Source organism: Lissotriton vulgaris, chromosome 1_1 (assembly GCF_964263255.1).
Source record: "Lissotriton vulgaris chromosome 1_1, aLisVul1.2, whole genome shotgun sequence".
Classification (NCBI taxonomy): Eukaryota; Metazoa; Chordata; class Amphibia; order Caudata; family Salamandridae; genus Lissotriton; species Lissotriton vulgaris.
The window spans coordinates 293,977,113-293,997,755 of NC_141685.1; the positions used below are offsets into that span (position 1 = coordinate 293,977,113).

Below are 20,643 nucleotides of genomic sequence, written 5' to 3' on the forward strand. Positions count from 1 at the left end.
CCCGTAAAGGTGATAAATACCATGGGGTTGTGCTATGGAGATACACAATTCTACTTTTGGACCAAACTACACATGCTCCCACTGAGAAAAAAAAATGTTTTTCATCATTTTTTTAAGAAACCATTGACAAATAGCTGTAGGGAAATAGCACCAAATCGCAAAGTTGTAGAACCAGAGCAGAGATGGACCAAAGCATCACTGAATCTAAGTCACTGTGGGGATGTGTAGAAAGAGAAGATGGGGAAAAAGAAGGCTGGATGGGGCAAACAATGAGTCCTCTGCCTGTTGCCTTAGTTACCCAGAGATGCAGGATACATTTCTGGCAGCAGATTGGCTTTAATATACAGAACTCTCTCATTTCCTTTTATTACAAGGTTTACTCTTGTAAGTAGTCATTGATCACAGTGAAGACAAATCCAAACCACACACCAGAAGTCATCGAAGCTTTAATGAAGTTTGAGGTGTTCTGTGGTTACATTGTCAATTGCTGAAAACACTTTCAAGAGTCAGGCCTTGAGTGCAAACTGTAGAATAAAGGAAAATGCATAGAATTCTAAAGGAAATGCAAAATCTGGCGGAGAATCCGCCGGTCAGATGTCCTCCCTCATTCTTTACCTGTGGTATCTTGTGCAATGTTCATTCATCACAAAAACGAACAGAATGTTTTGACCTAACTAACATGCTTATTTTAACTGAGGAAGCTTCATAACTAAATCCATATCATGTTATAAAAAGCTTCAAATCTTCTGAGATGATGAAACGTGCACCATGATGAATATTTCTTCATTTCAGTGAGGGCTCAGCTCATGGTTCTAAATCCCCGCCATCTTCGGCATGTCTCCTGGGTGAAAGAAGCAATGAGGAAGAAGGCACTTCCTTTGGCACCAGTAGACTTGCAGGAGCTCTGAAAAATAAACAAACAAGAGTATTTTATTTATTGAAAGACTCTTTTTATATGGAGGAGAACGGGTGGGCATCAGAAACTTTACAATTGAAGGAAACAAATGTAAGCACCAGCATTTAATTTCAGGAGGGGTTATGAGTAGTAGTGTGCAATGTTATGCCCAGAGGGCTTGAGCTACAGCAGATTTTCGGGATATGCAAATGAAGTAAATGAATATACAATGATTCTAAATTGGAATGTATAACATAGTGTATGATTAGCATCAAATCAGGTGTGGATTCAACACTCATGGATAAACATTGGGCAAAGGACGCCCATCTCTGCACCAGATGTTTGATGCAGAGTTTGTTGGTTGACAGTTCACAGTGCCCAGGCATTACATGAGAAAGATGATGCTGGAATACTGTCTTTTTCAGTCGGATATCTCTTAGAGAAGTTTTGCCTTTAACTAATTCTACTACCGCGGCCTACAAGTCAGGTCTTCCTAAGTCGTGGTGGTTGGCAGTCATTGTGCTGGTATTTAAAAAGGGAAACAGGGAAGACCCTAAATGTTATAGGCCTATTCCACTGTCAAGATTATAGGGCGAGTAATATAGGGCAGATGTTTGCTCTGGGCAGTGGAGACCAATTTTCTCTCAGAGGTTCAAACAGATTTTAGATCTTGCTTGGGTACTTTGGATCAATGCCTTACTCTGCACCTGTTGGGCACCAAATACACTGTCGCTAAGAGCAGTCCAATTTATTTGTTATTTATGGATCATTCCGATGCTTTCAACATTGTCATTTGTGAAAGTTGTGGGTTCCGGTGCGACATACACTCCATCATGGCCTTTCTGCTTCCATGCTCTATGAGGATGGAAGCAGAAAGGCCATGGAGGTGAGTGCACAGAATGTTTTCCGCTTAGGGAGTTTCCACCAGGGATGCATCATAGCACCTGTACTATTTTCGTTATACGTCAATGGCCTCGACGCCACCTTAGTTGAAAGAGAGCAGGACATGTGGCGGTCAAGCACAAATCTGTGCCTTTAAATGTATGCAGACCACAGTATCCTTCTTTCTCGATCTCCAATGCTCTCAAACTCCTCTTGGACACCTTTGTGGAATTTATGAAAAAGCTAAATTTGGAGCCAAATTGGTCTAAATCCTTTATTATAGAGTGGAGTGTCGACAGTGAATTAGAGGGTCATAGACTGGAGTGTTTTAGAGTGGAGTAGAGTGGCCCAAAAACCTTGAAAAAGTGTCAACTTGCAATAAAGGAGAAAAAGTTCCAGAGGGATACCCAGCTTCCTTATTTGGGGTCACTTTCGACCAATGCAATTCTTGGGCTCCTTGCATATCAAATAAGCAAACAAGTTTCAAGCAAGTAGCTGGGTCTATCTTTGATTTAGCCTCAAAATTGGGTCGTACACCCATCCTTCCTTTATTTGAAATATATAAAAGGAAATGTATTCCTTTGCTGTCTTGTAGCATGGGTATCTGGGGGTACCAGATGTCAGTATCCTTCAGTCTCAGGTGAATTGGGTGTGTAGGAGGCTATTTGGGATTCCAGTGTCCAGCCCTCATTATGCAGCTCATCAGGAACTGGGCTTGGCGTATTTTGATGATCAGATTCAGCGTGCACCTCTAAGAGTTTGTGCATTGATATGGCATAATGAGCCAGCTCGACGTATAAAGCAGTTATTGAAGAGCGTTTAGCCAGTCAGCGAGGGGGGTAAATTTCTTGGCTTTGTGAAATTGGGGATACACTTACTACACTTGATCTTTCATCCCGTTTATTGACCCTCATGCGATAAGGAAATCAGATAGGGGGAGAATTGCTAAGAAATGTATGGCTGCTAGGCAATGTTCTAGAGGAATGCCAGAGCTGCCCAAATCCCATATGTAGACCTGTGCTTTGTTCCAAACTTCAGTAGGCCCTGAGCCTTATCAGGAACTTGTCACTAATTCTTGGGAGAATGCCCGCCGGACCAAGCTCAGATTAGGATCTATTTGGTGGCAATTATGTTTTCCATTAGGGAAATACATCTGTAACTTTCCCTGTGAGGAAGTTTCACCTCAGACCTTCTTACATGTTTGATTTTCCTGTAACTGTTACAAGGCTTTTGGTACCCATCCTGAAATGGTTGCACTTTAAAAGGTATAGGTCGGCATTGCTATTTCTTACAACACTTAAACTGCCCTGGAGTCTGTTTTAGAGTAGTCTTGCTCTTGAAATCTGCTGTCAGACTCTGTAAAAGTTTGTTATTTTGAGTCTGTAGGCATGGGCAGTTAACATTGGCGAATCCTTCGTACTTTTATTTTTATTGTACTTTGTCATAAATTGCTTGGTTTCTACAATCTCTGGTGTCAAATTTTAACCTGTGCTCTTAATCCTTTTTGTATGTATACTTTTTATCTGCTCTTTTGTGATTTTTATTTATACAGTTGAATAAAGAAAGATTGATTGATTAATTGATTAGGAGTGTGCAATATTATGCCAAGAGGGCTTGAGCTGCAGTAGATTTCCAGGATACACACATGAAATACATTTACATGCAATGATTCCAAATTGGAAATAATAACATAGGGCCGTATTACCAAGAAAGTGCGATACATTAACACCAGAACTGGGCTTCTATGGGAATTCACAAGGGCATATTATCAAGCCCATTATCGCCGTTTTAGCGGCAGTTTCCTGCCTATAAAAGCGGCGATAATGTATCGCCCTATCTTGATAATATGGCCCTCAGTTCGTGATTAGCATCAAATCCGGAGTGGGGCACCCATCTCTGCTTCAAATGTTTGATGCGGAGTTTGTTGGTTACAGCCACGCCCCGTGCAGGTAAGAGCAGTGGGACTGGGTGGGGTAGGTTTTGACAGACGACGACGAGTCAAAATTAATTATTTATTTAATTTTCCCTCGGCTGAGTCCGTCGAAATGCCCTCCACCTGGCCCCACCGCTCTTACCTGCATGGGCCGTGGCTGGTTTGTTAACAGTTCACAGTGCCCAGACATTTAATGAGAAGAATGAAACTAGAGTACTGCCGCTTGCAGTCGGGTGTCTCTTGGGTAATTTTTGTCTTGCACTTTATTGTGATTTCTTTGGTGGTCATGTCAGCTATGGAGTTCATAGAGACATAACTTCTACAAACAGCTCTTATAAGCATTCGCTTGTAACTGGCTTAAAGCCTTTTCTACAGGGGTAATTCACGTAATTTAGTGTAGCTTAATCATGCAGAATTATTTCACAATTCCGCAAGGCTACGCTTGAAGTACATGGGAATAGTCATTCTGCATTTCGCGCTATTTATGAGTGTGAAAATACCCTCTTGCATCCAAAATGGATGCGAGAATTTTGCACTAAGAAAGTATTAAATGCAAAAGAGCATGAATAGCGAAAGTGCTCTTGGGGTAAGATTTTCCCCCAACTTACTACCAACATTTAGCACTATTTTCTTAGCGCACAATGCACCCTCATATCCAAATGGACGGATGTATTTTGTGGTAAGAAACAGTTCTAAATGCAACAGAACACAAATAGCAATCGAGTGGGAGCGCCCGCTTTCACTACCTAAATGTGTACTTGCATTAGGATTTTCTCCCCTAAATTACTCTTAATTATGCAGGGAGGAGTAATCACGTATTAATTGGTAATTCCAGTCAAAAAGTAAAGCAGAATTACAGAAATAACTGCAATTACTATATCGTATTCGACACAGAGGAGAGTGTCGGAGAGAAGCATAGATTGTTGTAGTGTAGAATATGATAGAGTAGAGTCTTGCAGAGTAGAATTGAGAGTCACGGAGTAAAGTGGAGTGGTGTAGAGTGGAATGGAGTGGTGTAGAGTGGAGGGACGTAGAGTGTCAGAGTGGAGTGGTATAGAGTAAAGTGGCAAAGAGTGGAGTGGCATAGAGTGGAGTGGCATAGAGTGGAGTGGCATAGAGTTGATTAGAATACTGAAGAGAGGAGCGGTGTGGAGTGGCATCGAGTGGCATCAAGTGGCGCTGAGTGGTGTGTGTCGTACAGTAGTGTGGTAAGGGGAGTAGAATGTTCTAGAGTGTTGTAGACTGGAATGTCGTTGAGTGGAGGGCTATAGAGTTTTGTGGAGGGGCATGGAGTTGAGTGTTGTAGTGTACAGTGGTATAGAGTAGCGAAGAGTGGAGTAGAGTGTTGTGTCATAGAGTGGAGGGGCACAGAGTGGAGGGGCATTGCGTGGGGTGGAGTGGGGTGGAGTGGAGTGGAGTGGAGTGGAGTGTGGTGGAGTGGAGTGGAGTACAGCGGAGTAGAATGGAGTGACATAGAGTGGAGAGGTGTAGAGTGGCATACCATTGGATGGAGTAAAGTGTCATAGAGTAGAGTAAAGTGTCATTGAGTGACGTCAAAATATCTTGCACACTTTGTGGGATCTGGCCTTCTTTCCCTGCTGAACCTGTGGAGTCTCAGACGCTCCAGATAGTACTGGACTCAGGGTCAACCCAGGGCCTGATCTCGTGTTTTTACCATGTCTTAAGCAGGATCGCCATACAGACGTGTCGACGGTGCAGGACAGTTGGGCTGGGGCATTGTTGAGGCCGCTCACCGAGGGTGCATGGAAGAGGGTGTTTGCCCAGGTGAAAGAGTGGCAAGTAATGCAAGATTTAAACTCACACAATTTTATTATTAATTACACCAGGCCTACCTGACCCCACTACGGTTACCCAGATCCATTGGGATCGCTCAGAGGAATGACCGCGGTGTGGGTACCCCCCAGTGTCCTTCATTCACATGATACAGGAATGTGGCACATTGCGGGGTACTGGGAGGAAGTTCTGAAGGTGCTGCGTGGAGTTACACAGATATCAGTGGAGGCCTCACTGGAGCACTGCTTACATAGAATACTCCCAAAACCCAAACGTGGGACCAGAATGTGCCATAGGTTCACACTTCTGACACTGGTGCTTGCCAAGTGTGCCCGGCTATACATTGGACACAGCCTGCTGCCCCGATCTGTGGCCGGTGGCTATTTGATATGCAGGAATGGGGTGTGGCAGAGGAGAGGCAACTGCAAGCTGTGTAAATGTCCAGTATTTGTAAAGCATGAACAATTACCCGAAGGTGTCAAGGCGCTGGGGGCCCTCGGGAAGATTAAGCGAGCTATTGCCCAGAGTCACATGGTGCTGGGCTGATCTGCCGCCGGCCCCGGGATTGAACCGTGAGCCCCGGGTTCTGGAGTCAGTCGCCCTGGCCGCTGCGCCACACCTCTTCCACACGCTGTGCATATGGAAGAGAATGCTGAGCGCGATCTGGAGATGTGGGCGATATGTTGAATCATTTATCCGAAGTGGATTTGCCGTCATCTTCCCACTCTTCCATAACTGGGTGCCAGGAACAGGTGGCACATCAGGTGACAGGTTTGTCTGCTGTGTCAGACACTGAGCCTGGGTGAGTCCCCATCTCCCTCCGGGCCCTGATAATAATATACGGGGTACATTGTATCTGCCCACCCCCTCTCCTCCTCAAACGGATTTCCCCACCCCTCTCGGGCCCCCCGTGCCCTAGAGCCTAATCTGACTTTCATTCTTTTTCCCTCTTTCCATTCTGTTGTTTGGGAGTGTCTCTCACATTATGAAAGCTGCTTATTTTGCTGCTGTTTTTGTTTTAGTATATAGTTTGGTTTATGACATCTTGTTGCAAATCTCTTGCAGTATAGTTCATGTCATACTTTTGAATCCTTAATCATTCTACTATTGAGTTGGATGATGTGCTGTCTCCAAATGTCTTATTTTTGAACTACCTGCTAATAAAACATGTTTTAAAATAAATTGCCATACAGTGGAGTGCCACAGAGTGTGTGGGGTAGAGTGGAGAGGTGTAGCGTACAGAGGAGTAAAGTGTCATAAAGTGTAGTGGCATCCGTAGCGTGGGGTGGAGCAGAGTGACGTAAAGGGAAGAGGCGTAGAGTGAAGTGGTGCAGAGTTAAGTGGCGTAGAGTGAAGTCGCATAGAGTAGAGGCGCATTGTGTGGAGTAAAGTGACCAGAGTGGCATAAAGTGGCACTGTGCGGAGTGGAGTGGAATGGAGCTGAGTGGAGTGGCATAAAGTGGCATGGAGTGGCACAGAGTGGAGCTGTGTACTGTGACCTACATTGGAGAGGAGTGATGTACAGTACAGTGAACTGGCATAGTGTGAAGTGGAATAGAGTAGAGTGGTGTAGAGTAGAGTTGCGTAGAGTTCATTTGGTTAGAATGGATGGTGCATAGTAGAGTGGCATAGAGCGCAGTGGTGTAGAGTGCAGTGGCATAGATGATGCGGCGTAGAATGCAGCACCGTAGAATGCAGTGACAGAGTAGAATGGTGCAGACTAGAGTAGAGTGGCCTAGAGTGAAATAGCATAGAGTGGAGTGGAGCAGAGTTGTGCAGAGTAGAGTGCAGTGATGTAGAGAGGTGCAGAATAGAGTGGCGTGGAGTGCAGTGGAGTAGTGTGCAGTGGTGCAGAGTAGAGTGGCATTGAGTGCAGTGGCATAGAATACAGAGGCATAGAGGGCAGTGGGTAGAGTGGAGTTGTGTAGCGCAAAGTGGCATACAGGTGTAGAGTGCAGTGGCATGGAGCACAGTGGTGTAGAGTAGAGCAGGGAAGTGCAGTATAGAGTGGCGTAGAGTGCAGTGGCACAAAAAAGACTGCTGCAACGTAGAGTAGAGCGAGGTAGAGTTCAGTGGTGTAGATTGGTGTGGTGCAGAGGAGAGTGGTGTAGAGTGCAGTGGAATTGAGTGAAGTGATGCAGTGTAAAGTGGCTTAGAGTGTAGTGGCATAGAGTACATTAGCGTAGAGCGCAGTAGAGAGGTGTAGAGTGCAGTGGTTCAGAGTAGAGTGCAATGGCATAGAGTGCAGTACTGCACAGTAGAGTGCCATAGAGTTCAGTGTTGTAGGGTGCAACAGTGCAGAGTACATTGGAGTAGAATGCATTGGTATAGAGTAAAGTGGCGTAGAGTGGTGTAGAAAGCACTGGCGTATAGCAGAGTGGCGTAGAGTGCATCGGCATAGATTACAGTGGCATAGAGTGCAGTGGTTTCGAATACAGTAGAGTGGTGTAGAGTCCTGCATAATAGAGCAGAGTGGCGTAGAAGAGTGTAGTGGCATAGAGTGGTTCAGAGTACAGTGAAGTGGCGTAGAATGGAATGGTGCGGAATAGAGTGCAGTTGTTTAGCATATCAAAGAGTTCAGTGGTGCAAATTGCAGTGATGCAGTGTTGATTAGAGTGGTTTAGAGTGGAGAGGCGAAGAGCAAAGTGGTGTGGTACAGCATAGGGTGTATTGGCGTAGAATGTATTAGAAGAGTAGGCAATTACAGTGTAGACCATATTTTAATATGCTATAATGCAACAGTCCCTCAAACAACTATAAACAATGGCAAGTTAGATCCCTAGTTTGAAAATCGAGCCATTTGGGTGCCTGTCTAGCATGGGACATGGATTCCGGTGTCTACAATGTGGCATACCCTATCCTGAATTTGTGGATTCTGGTGGGAGGTACTTATATCCAAAACCATTAATTTGATGAGCCATTTTGCTTGGAAAGAGGAGGCGTTTGTGAGATATGGCCTCACTTGAAATTATATTCTTCCCTTTGATTTTACCAATAATCTATAGTGTTGCTTGAACTAATATGCCCTGCAGAAGTTCATCCTTGTGAACGAAACACGTTGGCTGAGGCTGTATTGATTAAAATGAGAACAGAGTGAAAATAAATGCAACATTTTCTGTTAACACAATGTCTCCAGATGAATTTGCATCGGGTGTCTCATATCTCTACCTAAGAAAGCCTTTTGAAATACAAGTAGACTATAATCATGTTGCATTATTATTCACTTACAGCGTTATGGTGTCATCAATCGTCATCCTCCTCCTCATTTTTGGGTGCCTCTTCCACCACTGGTGGATTGCGCTGGCACTCTATCTTCTCACCGCTCTCCTCCGAGTTGGCTTCAACGATATGATTGTAGGCGAGCTCATCCGTCTCGTTCATCTCCAGGCACTGGCAAGTTTTCTGGCTTGTGGTGAATGAATCACCCCATTGGCTGTGGCACAAGTCTGTCCCATTTTCATACATCTGGTGGGAAGAGGACACACATGTTATCTTATAATCATCCATACGGTTTACTTCTACTATTTCTATAGCCCAGTAGCGCTCTCAGAAGTTTGGGTGCCCATTCTGAGTGGTTCTGGGAATTCTCATTGACTGGAGTCATGGTTGTCAGAATTATAGATTTTGAGCAGTGACGACTGCTCTGTTGAATGTAATGATTACTGGTGGTCCATGTTGCTTCCCTTAGATGAATAAAATGTGTCTGAGATTGCTCCTGACCTTTGTGGCGTGCTGAATGTAGAATTGAGGAAGCCAAAAGACCTCCCCATTTATTTTGGTCCCCAAAGGTGAGCAGTTGTCTATTGCCAGGCCCAAGATGTCAGGCAGCGTCCATGACTCACATTAGCAGTATGTCTATTGATGCTGGAAGAAAGTTCTGTTACCTTTCTTAGAAAGGCATGTGTGTGGCTTGTTGGGGCAGCATCAACTGGACAGCTGTAAGGCTATGGCACCACGCTGTGCGTAAGTGGATCTGTGCTGTCTGTCTAATGTGTTTTATTGTTTTAAAGGGCGTTGGCATGTGCATTGAATATGTTCCATGGTTGGTGTATTGCTTTGCCAGTGGTATGCCCAGAAATGCTCTCTTGGGCTCCTTATGTTGGTGAAAGGCCTGTTATATCTGTTCCTATGGCGATGTTACTTTGCTTTGGTGCCTTTTGTGAGTCGTGGTGCGGTGTGACTAACAGGTTCTATTAGCTCTGTTATGGGTGGTTGTGTTTGAAGCGAGGGGTAATGTTGGGTCGGAATGACCGTACCGGTATATTGCTTGGTGCCTTTTGTGAGTCATGGTGTGGTGTGACTAACAGGTTCTATTAGCTCTGTTATGGATGGTTGTGTTTGATGCGGGGGTGATGTTGGGTTGGAATGACTGTACTGTGTATATTGCTTAGTGCCTTTTGTGAGTCGTGGTGTGACTAACAGGTTCTATTAGCTCTGTTATGGGTGGTTGTGTTTGAAGCGGGGGTAATGTTGGGTCGGAATGACCGTACGGGTATATTGCTTGGTGCCTTTTGTGAGTCCTGGTGCGTGTGACTAACAGGTTCTATAAGCTCTGTTATGGGTGGTTGTGTTTGAAGCGGGGGTGATGTTCATTTGGAATGACTGTACCATCTATATTTCTTTGTGCCTTTTGTGAGTCCTGGTGCGGTGTGACTATAAAGTTCTATTAGCTCTGTAATGGGTGGTTGTATTTGAAGTGGGAGGTAATGTTGGATGGGAATGACCGTACCGGGTATATTGCTCGGTGCCTTTTGTGAGTTGTGGTGCGGTGTGTCTAACAGGTTCTATTAGCTCTGTTATGGGTGGTTGTGTTCGAAGTTGGAGGTGATTTGGGTTGGAATGACCGTACCGGGTATATTGCTTAGTGCCTTTAGTGAGTCATAGTGCGGTGTGACTAACAGGCTCTATTACCTCTGCTATGGGTGGTTGTGTTTGAAAAGGGAGGTAATGTTGGCTTGGAATGACCATACCGGGTATATTGCTTAGTGCCTTTTGTGAGTCGTGGTGCGGTGTGACTAATAGGTTCTATTAGCTCTGTTATGGGTGGTTGTTTTTGAAGTGGGAGGTAATGTTGGGTTCGAATGACGTACCAGGTATATTGCTTGGTGCCTTTTGTGAGTCGTGGTACGGTGTGACTAACAGGTTCTATTAGCTCTGTTATGGGTGGTTGTGTTTGAAGTTGGAGGTAGGGTTGGGTTGGAATGACCGTACCGGGTATATTACTTGGTGCCTTTTGTGAATCATGGTGCGGTGTGCCTAACAGGTTCTATTAGCTCTGTTATGAGTGGTTGAGTTCGAAGTTGGAGGTGATGTTGGGTTGGAATGACCGTACCGGGTATATTGCTTAGTGCCTTTTGTGAGTCATGGTGCGGGTGACTAATAGGTTCTATTAGCTCTGTTATGGGTGGTTGTGTTTAAGGTTGGAGGTAATGTTGGGTTGGAATGACCGTACCGGGTATATTGCTTGGTGCCTTTTGTGAGTCATGGGGTTGTGTGACTATAAACTTCTATAAGCTCTGTTATGGGTGGTTGTATTTGCAGTGGGAGGTAATGTTGGGTTGGAATGACCGTACCGGGTATATTGCTTGGTGCCTTTTGTGAGTCGTGGTGCGGTGTGACTAAGAGGTTCTATTAGCTCTGTTATGGGTGGTTGTGTTTGAAGTTGGAGGTAATGTTGGGTTGGAATGACTGTACCGGGTATATTGCTTGGTGCCTTTTGTGAGTTGTGGTGCGGTGTGACTAACAGGTTCTATTAGCTCTGTTATGGGTGGTTGAGTTCGAAGTTGGAGGTGATGTTGGATTGGAATGACCGTACCGGGTATATTGCTTGGTGCCTTTTGTGAATCATGGTGCGGTGTGCCTAACAGGTTCTATTAGCTCTGTTATGAGTGGTTGAGTTCGAAGTTGGAGGTGATGTTGGGTTGGAATGACCGTACCGGGTATATTGCTTAGTGCCTTTTGTGAGTCATGGTGCGGGTGACTAATAGGTTCTATTAGCTCTGTTATGGGTGGTTGTGTTTAAGGTTGGAGGTAATGTTGGGTTGGAATGACCGTACCGGGTATATTGCTTGGTGCCTTTTGTGAGTCATGGGGTTGTGTGACTATAAACTTCTATAAGCTCTGTTATGGGTGGTTGTATTTGCAGTGGGAGGTAATGTTGGGTTGGAATGACCGTACCGGGTATATTGCTTGGTGCCTTTTGTGAGTCGTGGTGCGGTGTGACTAAGAGGTTCTATTAGCTCTGTTATGGGTGGTTGTGTTTGAAGTTGGAGGTAATGTTGGGTTGGAATGACTGTACCGGGTATATTGCTTGGTGCCTTTTGTGAGTTGTGGTGCGGTGTGACTAACAGGTTCTATTAGCTCTGTTATGGGTGGTTGTATTCGAAGTTGGAGGTGATGTTGGTCAGAATGGGAGTAGCGGGTATATTGCTTTGGTGCTGTGTTGTTCATATGAGAGTTAGGTATGGCCTGATTTACAAGTCCTATTGGCTCTGCAAGGGCATGCCGTGGGAAGAGTTGGATGCGCTGTTGGGGTGACATTGCTTACTCAACAACATAGCATTGGTGCTGTGTTGTGTATGCCTTTGATATCACGGGTGTGACATCCTATTAAGAGTGCGCCACAGTCCTCCAGAGGAAACGTCTTACAAAAGCGTGGGAAAATGTTAGAACTATTTGAAATTCAGCAGTTCACAGTCTCAAAATGTAGGAACTGACTATGTTTTATTCGAGGCAAAATGATAGTGATACATTGGAATTTTACAGTTAGAATCAACAGCACCTTGTACGCTAGTAAATCCTGTAGATATGTTCCAATTTATTTAAATATGTATGGGGTCCAGACAGCGTGTCCCAGGGGTACATCAACACTTTAATATATATAACATGTATCAAATGCAATATAATTAAATAACTGATAAGCAATAATAACTTGCTTTTATATTAATAATACGTTATTTGTATATAGCATTGTTGTTGTTAATGACATTCCATCAGTTAGCAGCCACATTCTACACATCAGAAGTCAGAAAGGTTTAATAGGCCTTACTGGACTTCAGACTTGCGATCGGCCAGTCCCAGAAATGTCGGCAGCAAAAGCCTAAATCTATGACCTGAGCCATCGTTTGTCGTTTCTAAGCACTATAAACAGTGCTTAATTTGTGCCGGTGGGCACTACCAACACTTATTCCAGAGGACCATGACTCTCTGCCACTTCCTGCACTGTCTCAGTCCGCACGTGAGCTACAAGAGACAGCCGGTTAGTCCTTCCTTCATTTCCAATGAGCACAGCAATAGAACAACAGCCATTTCAGTGTCCTTTCACCCTTTACGTGTATTGGTAGCCCTTCTATTTCCATGAACCACACTGGAAATGAAAGAAGGGCTATTGTTCTCTCTGTTTCAACTGTTGTGCATGCTGCTCCACCCACCAGGCTGTTGGCACAGTTGATGGTGCGTCTGCTGGGAGAGGTGGCAAGGTCCCCAGGCAGAAGTGGCACTTCAGATAAGGCCTGCCTCCCAATTTTGGGAACAAGTACTTAGCATTATTTATATTATTTTTACAAATTAAGCATTGACCGTAAATAACAGGTGAAATTATCCAATTACATTTATCGGCCTAAGCGAGATGAAAGGCTTGCATTTGTCTGGTGAGAGAGCGGATGGGTGGCCATCGGCTCAAACTAGCAAATTAGAACAAAATGGAGATGCTCTTGGTCTGTGGCTCTCCGGAGCCTGGCATGGATTGTTTTGGACCAGCTGTCATGGGCCTTGTCTACCTCTTGCTCAATCCATCCAGAACCTAAGCATAATAGTGGATACATCTGATGCTGCCTCTCAGGTTTCTTCAGTAGTGGCCAGCTGTAATTTCAACAGCAGCATGTGTGTAGAAACTTTTGGCGACGTCTCTCAGTCATAGAATTGTGTTGGATGACACACTTCAACATAATACTGGTGAAGAACCAGAGATTGTACACACGCAAATCCTTTTGGATAATAATACACAAGTAGGAAAACTGACTACTAAATATGTGAATAACTAATTATGGTGTAAATATAAAGTGAAACTTTGGAAAACAAAGGACTGAAAATAAGGTGTGTGTGCTGGAGGAATGTATGAGTGCCACCATTCTATTTTGGTTCGAACTCAAAAAGAAAAGAAACTTGCACTTTTTAAGTGAATACATGTGACATTTGGGTCCACACATTGCGGTGAGTCTTACTTTACTAATTCTCAAAATTGTGTGGTTATGTTGGCACACACACTGCTCCGCAAAAAAGCCAACACACACCTTTAAACGAGAAGTCAATCTGTGTGACTCAAATCGTCTGTGGAACAGAGTTTGACTTTTTTCAGAATCTTCATTTTCATTACTAGCACCAGACGTCAGAATGGCAGATAATTGCCACAGTAGTGGAGGGTTCTGGGATATCTGTAGGTGTCTATACAGGGCCTTTTACTCTTCAACTGCTAATGGAAGTTACAAGCATCACCCTTTCGTGTTGAGCGCGATCAGGGTCACAAAATAGGCTGTTTTGCAGTCAACTGTGACTGTGCCCCTGACGTTCCAGGATACAACAGGATACATCCTATCGCCTTTGGAAGTAAGGGGCGCACTTCCATTGCAGAGGAGGTTTCCATACATGGACTTTTGTGTGACAGCCTAATGCATTCCTGGTGATGTTTTCCTGTTTTGCTTCCATTGAGTTCATTTGACTGACACTTCTAAAATCTATGATTTGTGGGTGAAAAGTACAGGATTGGCTATAGTGACTTTAAAGACCTGGAGTGAGGTAGTCACCCTAAGGAGAGGTTGTCTGGCATGTACATGGATAGAGCCATGTAGGGCTACAATGAGAAGGTGTAGGTCTCCAACTGCCTCCTACAGCATCACAAAAGAATCTGAACAAAATAATAGATACTGAGAAAAGCAATATGTGCTGTTTCTGTCTAAAGGTCAAAAGTCACACCCATACTGTTGTCTCTTCGCTGGCTTCCTATCGAAGCTAGGTCAATTTACAAGACTGCCTGTATCACCCACAAAGCCTTGCACACCTCCACTTCTCGCTATCTGACTAAAAAACTCAAAATCTTGTGCAGCTCGAGACCATCACGCAATGCAGACAACTTACTGCTCGGACATCCTACCTTCAAAAGGGAAAGATGTATGTCTCAATCCTTCTCTGGTAATGCGACCAGACTCTGGAACTCACTTCCTCCATCCCTCCAAACCACCACCTCTTTCCGGACCTTCAAAACTGATCTTAAAACTCTCCTCCTCCAAAGGCATTTCCTGGAATAATTCAACCTATTTCTTGACCCTAATGGCCATCCAGTACTCACATGTGGACAGCTTTGTAAATATGTATTTACTCCTGTTTTAACACAACGCTGACATCTTTTATATTTTGCAATATAAATATGCAAATAGTTTGAGCTGGAACTGCATATATGTAACTTGTAAGCGTGTTTAGTGTGTCTTGTGTACCTTATGTAACTTACTTGGGGGCATATTATCAAGCCCCAGCGATAATCATCGCTGAGCGCACTTAGCGTGCTTTTAATTATCGCTGGCTATCACTGGAATATATCGCCAAGCTAGCGCTGTATTATCACCGCTTAGCGCTATGGCGATAAATATTCCAGCGATAGCGGGGTTTTCAATGGAACATCGCTGGTTTTCCAGGGATGTTCCATGAAAAACGGCGATAAGCTTGATGATAGGCCCTGTGGCCTTAGCCCTACAATCCACCTCCCATGTTAGGTATGCCTTAGTCAGGAATTTAACAGACGTTAAATTCCCGAGTTAAGGCACAGTTAGTGCGATTTAAATTAACGCTACGCCGCGTTGTTAATATCGCGAAGCTGCCTTCGTGATATTTTCCCATGTTGTTTTCACGGCCTTGCCTACTTTGCATCTCATTATCGGCACGAGGCGAGGCATGTGAAAAACGAGAGCTAAGTCAAGGAAACACACGCTAGCATGTCCTTGTAAATAATGCAATATAATTATCGCAGCATTGCGCCCGAAAAACGGACACTAAAGCGCGGATAATTCTATCGCCGGCCCTTGGTAATATGCCCCCTGGTTCTTTTGTAAAGTGCTTTGACATCTTTGGTTAAAGTTTGCGCTATATAAAACGGCATTAAATAAATAAAAGTCAAAGCAATTCCCCCATCCCAGGAGCTCTTCATGCCCCAGATCCTTCTGTACAAGCCCCACAGTGGCCGTACTTACCTGGCTGTAGGGGATGCACTCATTTTTACAGTGGTTTCCATTCTCGTCAACCTTCCAGTCGGTCATCCAGTTTCGGACACATGTGAGGTCATCTTTGCATGCATCAAACCTGATTAAAAAAAGGTACATGAGTTATTTCTTGCCCCTTCCTTCCATGCATAAAAATGTAGCTGAATGTTTCAGACATCCTAGCTCCGCACTTTGGCGCTGGAGAATTGTTTTCTGTGAAAGCTTTAGTGTGCACGGTGTGAAGGGATCATGTGGGGTGGTACGGGGTTGAAGGCAAAGATGGTGGATAGTACTTTTTGGTTCACCTGTACTTAGTCTAAATGAAAAGGACATTTCTGGCGCTGTTACACCAAGACCCATAGATTCATTCGCTTATTTTAACAGCAGCAAAGACATGTCCCTCACAAGATTTAACAAGATGTCACTTAACTTGCCCCCATGTGATACCAGCAAGTACTTTCACTAGAGCCAGGTGTGGTTCGGGCAGCACACGTACAACTGGGGACTTGTCTTTTCTTATTCATTCTGGTTCTTGTTTTTATTTTTTATTTCCTCTTCAGTTTTCTTTTCCCTTTTCTGTTAAGCTGTGTGGAGTGGAGATTCCTCTTGCACAGATTACTCACTTAAAGGACAGATCCATAAATGATTGTCCCCAATGTATACCATTTTCAAAGGCCTGTGAACTTCCGCCACAATGCTAACTTACTGCATGTATGTTCATATCGTAAAAAGAATCATGCTGCAGTGTGCAGTATGAAAGTATATCCTGTTATTATCTGCTGAGCCTTGATTCCGCAGTGATGAGCTCGAGGTCTGAAGAGACCCTGATTTCAATCTTTTATGGCTGGCCTGGTTATAGCATGCACAATTAGACAAATCAAAACTAAGGAAAATAGAAAACTATCTACCAACAAAAACATTGAGCTGCTCCATATGACCTTACTCAGTCAAACTCTCTTGCCACCTGTCATAAGTAAACTGACCATTCAGCACTACCATTTTTGTGGCAAATATTTGTTAGTGGCTTTAGATGCATATCTACTTTTTTAAACTATATTTTCCATGGCCAGCAGTTCTGAAGTTTAAATTTTTTGAATCTTTATTTTTGGAGGCTGGATTTCATAGTCTATGTTTTCACATACTATGTTATGTTATGTTATATGTTGATTTGTATCGCGCTCTGTTAGTCAGGACTGTCCTGGCACGGTGAGGAAACTGTGTCAGAGTGAACGAGGATACAGCTATTCAGAATGTGTGAAGAGGTGGGTTTTTAACAATTTTTTTAAATTGGTCAGGTTGGGGGAGTATCTTAGAGCATCAGGGAGGGTGTTCCACATCTGAGCTCCCCGTACCGTCAGAGATTGCCCCCCCAGGCAAACTCTCTTAAATCTGGGGACAACCACCTGCCTATGGGAGGCTGATGGCAGCTGACAGGTCGGTTGGTAAAAGGCAAATCTTTTTGCGAGGTAGGGCGGACAAGGTCCATGCAGGGCTTTATAAACGAGTACCAGAGCCTTAAAACGCACTCTTTGGGCCACTGGAAGCCAGTGTAGCTCCCTCAGTTGCTTACGAACGCTGAGCTTCCTAGGAATGTTATAAATGAGTCTCACCATCGCATTCTGGACTACCTGTAGCTTTCTAATCAGAAAGTCAGGCGCCCCGATGTAAAGGGCATTCGCATAGTCCAGGCGGGAGAGCACGAGTGCTCTGGCTACCGTTTCTTTGACCGCTTGGGGGAGAAGGGGAAAGAATCTTCGAAGGATGGTCAGGGAGCCAAAACAAGTCCCTGCCAGTCTGGAAATCTGGTCACGGAAACATAGATCGGCACCAAACCAGACTCCTAGGTTCTTTGCAATCCCACCATCTCCCTTGGGGCAAGGTGATCTGCTGGGACAAATGGACTCCCTAAAGTCAGTTGGAAATTGGCCATAGAGTAAAATTTCAGATTTGTCCTCATTGCACTTGAGGGAGGCTCTTGCTAGCCAAGCAAATACAGAGGAGAGGCATTGACGGACTCCTGATGTGCAGATATTATCCTTATTCCAGGTAAAGAGAAGTTGGGTGTCGTCGGCGTATGCCATTATCTTCGCACCCAAGTTCTCTGCCAACAGAATCAAAGGGGTCAAATAAACATTAAATAAAAGGGGACTCAAGGTCGACCCTTGTGGTACTCCAGTCCCTACCCTGCGGTTAGAAGAGTGGAAGGGGGGTAGCCAGATTTGTTGAGACCTGTCTGAAAGGAAAGAACTAATCCACCTAAGGGCCGAGCCCGTAATGCCAATATCCTCCAGCCTAGACAAAAGCTGGAGGTGGTGCACCGTATCGAACGCCGCAGAGAGGTCCAATAAAATTAGAGCCGCTCTGCCGTCCCTGTCCAGGCACTCCCTAATGGCCTCTGCCACCTCCACAAGTGCAGTCTCGGTGCTAAAAGAGGTACGGAAGCCTGATTGGGCCGGATGAAGTGCCCCAGAGGATTCCACGAACCTCTCCATCTGCCGAAATGCGGCCTTCTCGCATACTTTGGCAAGGGCCGGGAAAAGGGACATGGGCCGGTAGTTGGATGTAATCAGCGGATCTGCTGTAGGTTTTTTAATCAGAGGGAGGAGTTTGGCTTGTTTCCACTGGGAGGGAACCATTCCTGAAAGTAATGACTCGTTGACCAAAGCAGTAACCATAGGGGCAACTACCTCGGCCACTCCACTCAAGACCCTTGCTGGGCACGGATCTGCTGGGGACCCCGACTTCAGTGCTTTTAGTATAGCCATCACATCCACCTCCTCTACATTTATGAACTTGGACATCTCGGCTTTAACCTCTGTTCCTTGGAATAGTGAAGGCGGGGGTAATCGTTCGTGTAAGAGTTGATCGACTTGCAGAGGAGGGGGCTGGTCAGAGGGTTTGAGACTATCTTGGATTTTTTGTATTTTGTCAATAAAATAGGTGGATAGTTGCTCACACCAATCTGTTGAGATCGGGGCTGACATCTTCTCTGCCACTGGGGCTGTGAAGCTCTTAACAATGGAGAAAATTTCTCGGCTATTATTCTTAGCTTTAAGAATTCTGGCCGCGTAAAATTCCCCTTTGGCCATCTTAATTGCTGCATTATTTTGTTGTGCTATTCGAAGTTCCGTTTTTGCAGTGGGACAATAGTTCCTTCTCCATACTTGCTCTCGCTCCTTACGTCCTAATTTTAAAATCTTTAATTGGTCGATATACCAGGGGGATGTGGGGGTGGCCCTACGGTGCTTTTTCCCTTTACACTCTGGTAGTGATCTAATAGTGGAGTCTATCCAGGATGAAAAATTATCAACAGCATCATTCAGGTTTTGTGCATTCTCTGGGGCAGTGTGCATGAGGGCCTCCGCCAGATCAGGGATATTAATTCTTCTTGGGTGTTCCTCAATCTGAGGGTTAACCGGCACACAAATGTTGTAAATGTCCCATGAAAAGTGAACTGGAAAGTGGTCCGACCAAGTGACAGGGAGGGGTGGGTCGGTTAAAATGCTAAAGTTGGAATACACCAGATCCAAACAATGACCCCCTACATGAGTGGCAGAGCGCACTTGTTGCACCAGCTGGCCAAGGTCGCAGATCTCCTCCAGGTCCTTCCCTCTGGGAGCTAGGCCTGTGGCCATGTGTAAATTAAAATCTCCCAACATTAAAAAACTCGGGAATCTAAGCGCTCTCTGGATAACAACCTCTTCCAAAGATTTAATAAAAGCGCCCAACGGACCAGGTGGGCGATAAATCAGCAGACCCCCCAGGGTAAATTGAGGGGACAGGGCCAGAGAGAATTCCAAAGCTTCCCCATCCTCAATCCCACCCGTACATTCTTTCATCAAAGACCACTTCTCCCTATATATCACCGCTAGACCTCCTCCCCTGCCTATGTTACGGTCCAGTCTAGTGATCTTGAATTCTCTGGGAACAGCCAGTTCAACCACTGGGGCGCAGCTCTCATTCAGCCACGTCTCGGTGATGAAAAGGATATCAAGACCTTTATTAATGATACGTTTGTGCACTTCTTCTGAATGCTTCGATAAGGAGCGGGCATTGATAAGAGCAGCTTGAATAATTGACCTATCGCATTGGGATCATCGAAGAGTTATAAGGTGTAGCAGACGTGGGAGAGATTGAGGGTTCTTGAGAGCTGTTGCCACCAAAGCAGCCCCACTGTTCTATGTGCTTTATTTTTGTTTTTTACATTTTTACATGTAAAAATATGCATGCTATACCCACAGTGCTGATCAAGCAATTTAATAAACAGGTATTTGCAAAGCCAATAGGTTCCACCTTCAAATGTGAGTGCAAGCTATTGGCTTTACCAATGCCTGTTTGTAAAGCACTGCTTATAAAACTAAAATAAAACATTTCAAAATACTGGAGGAATAGCAAACACACATCTTCTGGATCCAATTCCTTTTTTCACTTGTTACCTGGCAGTAACAAGAGTGGAATGATGAAAATAAATACACAGCCCCGTGGCCTCACAGGGGGCCCGATTCACAGAATGAAGTTAAGACTCAATCCTAAACTTACTACTATTTTGGTATTCACAGAATGCACTTACTACTTTTGGCATTAACAGAATGAACTTACTACTTTTGGTATTCACAGAAGTTAGGATTTTGTCTTAAGTTTGTCTTAAGACAAACTTAAGACAGACTTAAGACAGACTTAAGACAAACTTAAGACAGACTTAAGACAGACTTAAGACAAAATCCTAACTTAAGTCTGTCTTAAGTCTGTCTTAAGTCTGTCTTAAGTTTGTCTTAAAACAAACTTAAGACAAAATCCTAACTTCTGTGAATACCAAAAGTAGTAAGTTCATTCTGTGAATACCAAAAGTAGTAAGTGCATTCTGTGAATACCAAAAGTAGTAAGTGCATTCT

General features: G+C 44.4%; 1 protein-coding gene across 1 annotated transcript in view; it reads right to left on the bottom strand.

The window, feature by feature from the left end:
- Positions 1-432: 432 nt before the first annotated feature.
- Positions 433-20,643, bottom strand: part of LOC147747072 (riboflavin-binding protein-like) — a 43,966-nt gene continuing 23,755 nt past the window's right edge. Inside the window, exons 5-7 of the mRNA XM_086952329.1 lie at positions 15,743-15,851; positions 8,733-8,969; positions 433-904 (exon numbers count right to left, since the gene is read on the bottom strand). Of these exons, the coding sequence (XP_086808455.1) occupies positions 8,748-8,969; positions 15,743-15,851 (331 nt within the window). The 3' untranslated portion in view covers positions 433-904; positions 8,733-8,747. The remainder of the gene's footprint in view (positions 905-8,732; positions 8,970-15,742; positions 15,852-20,643) is intronic.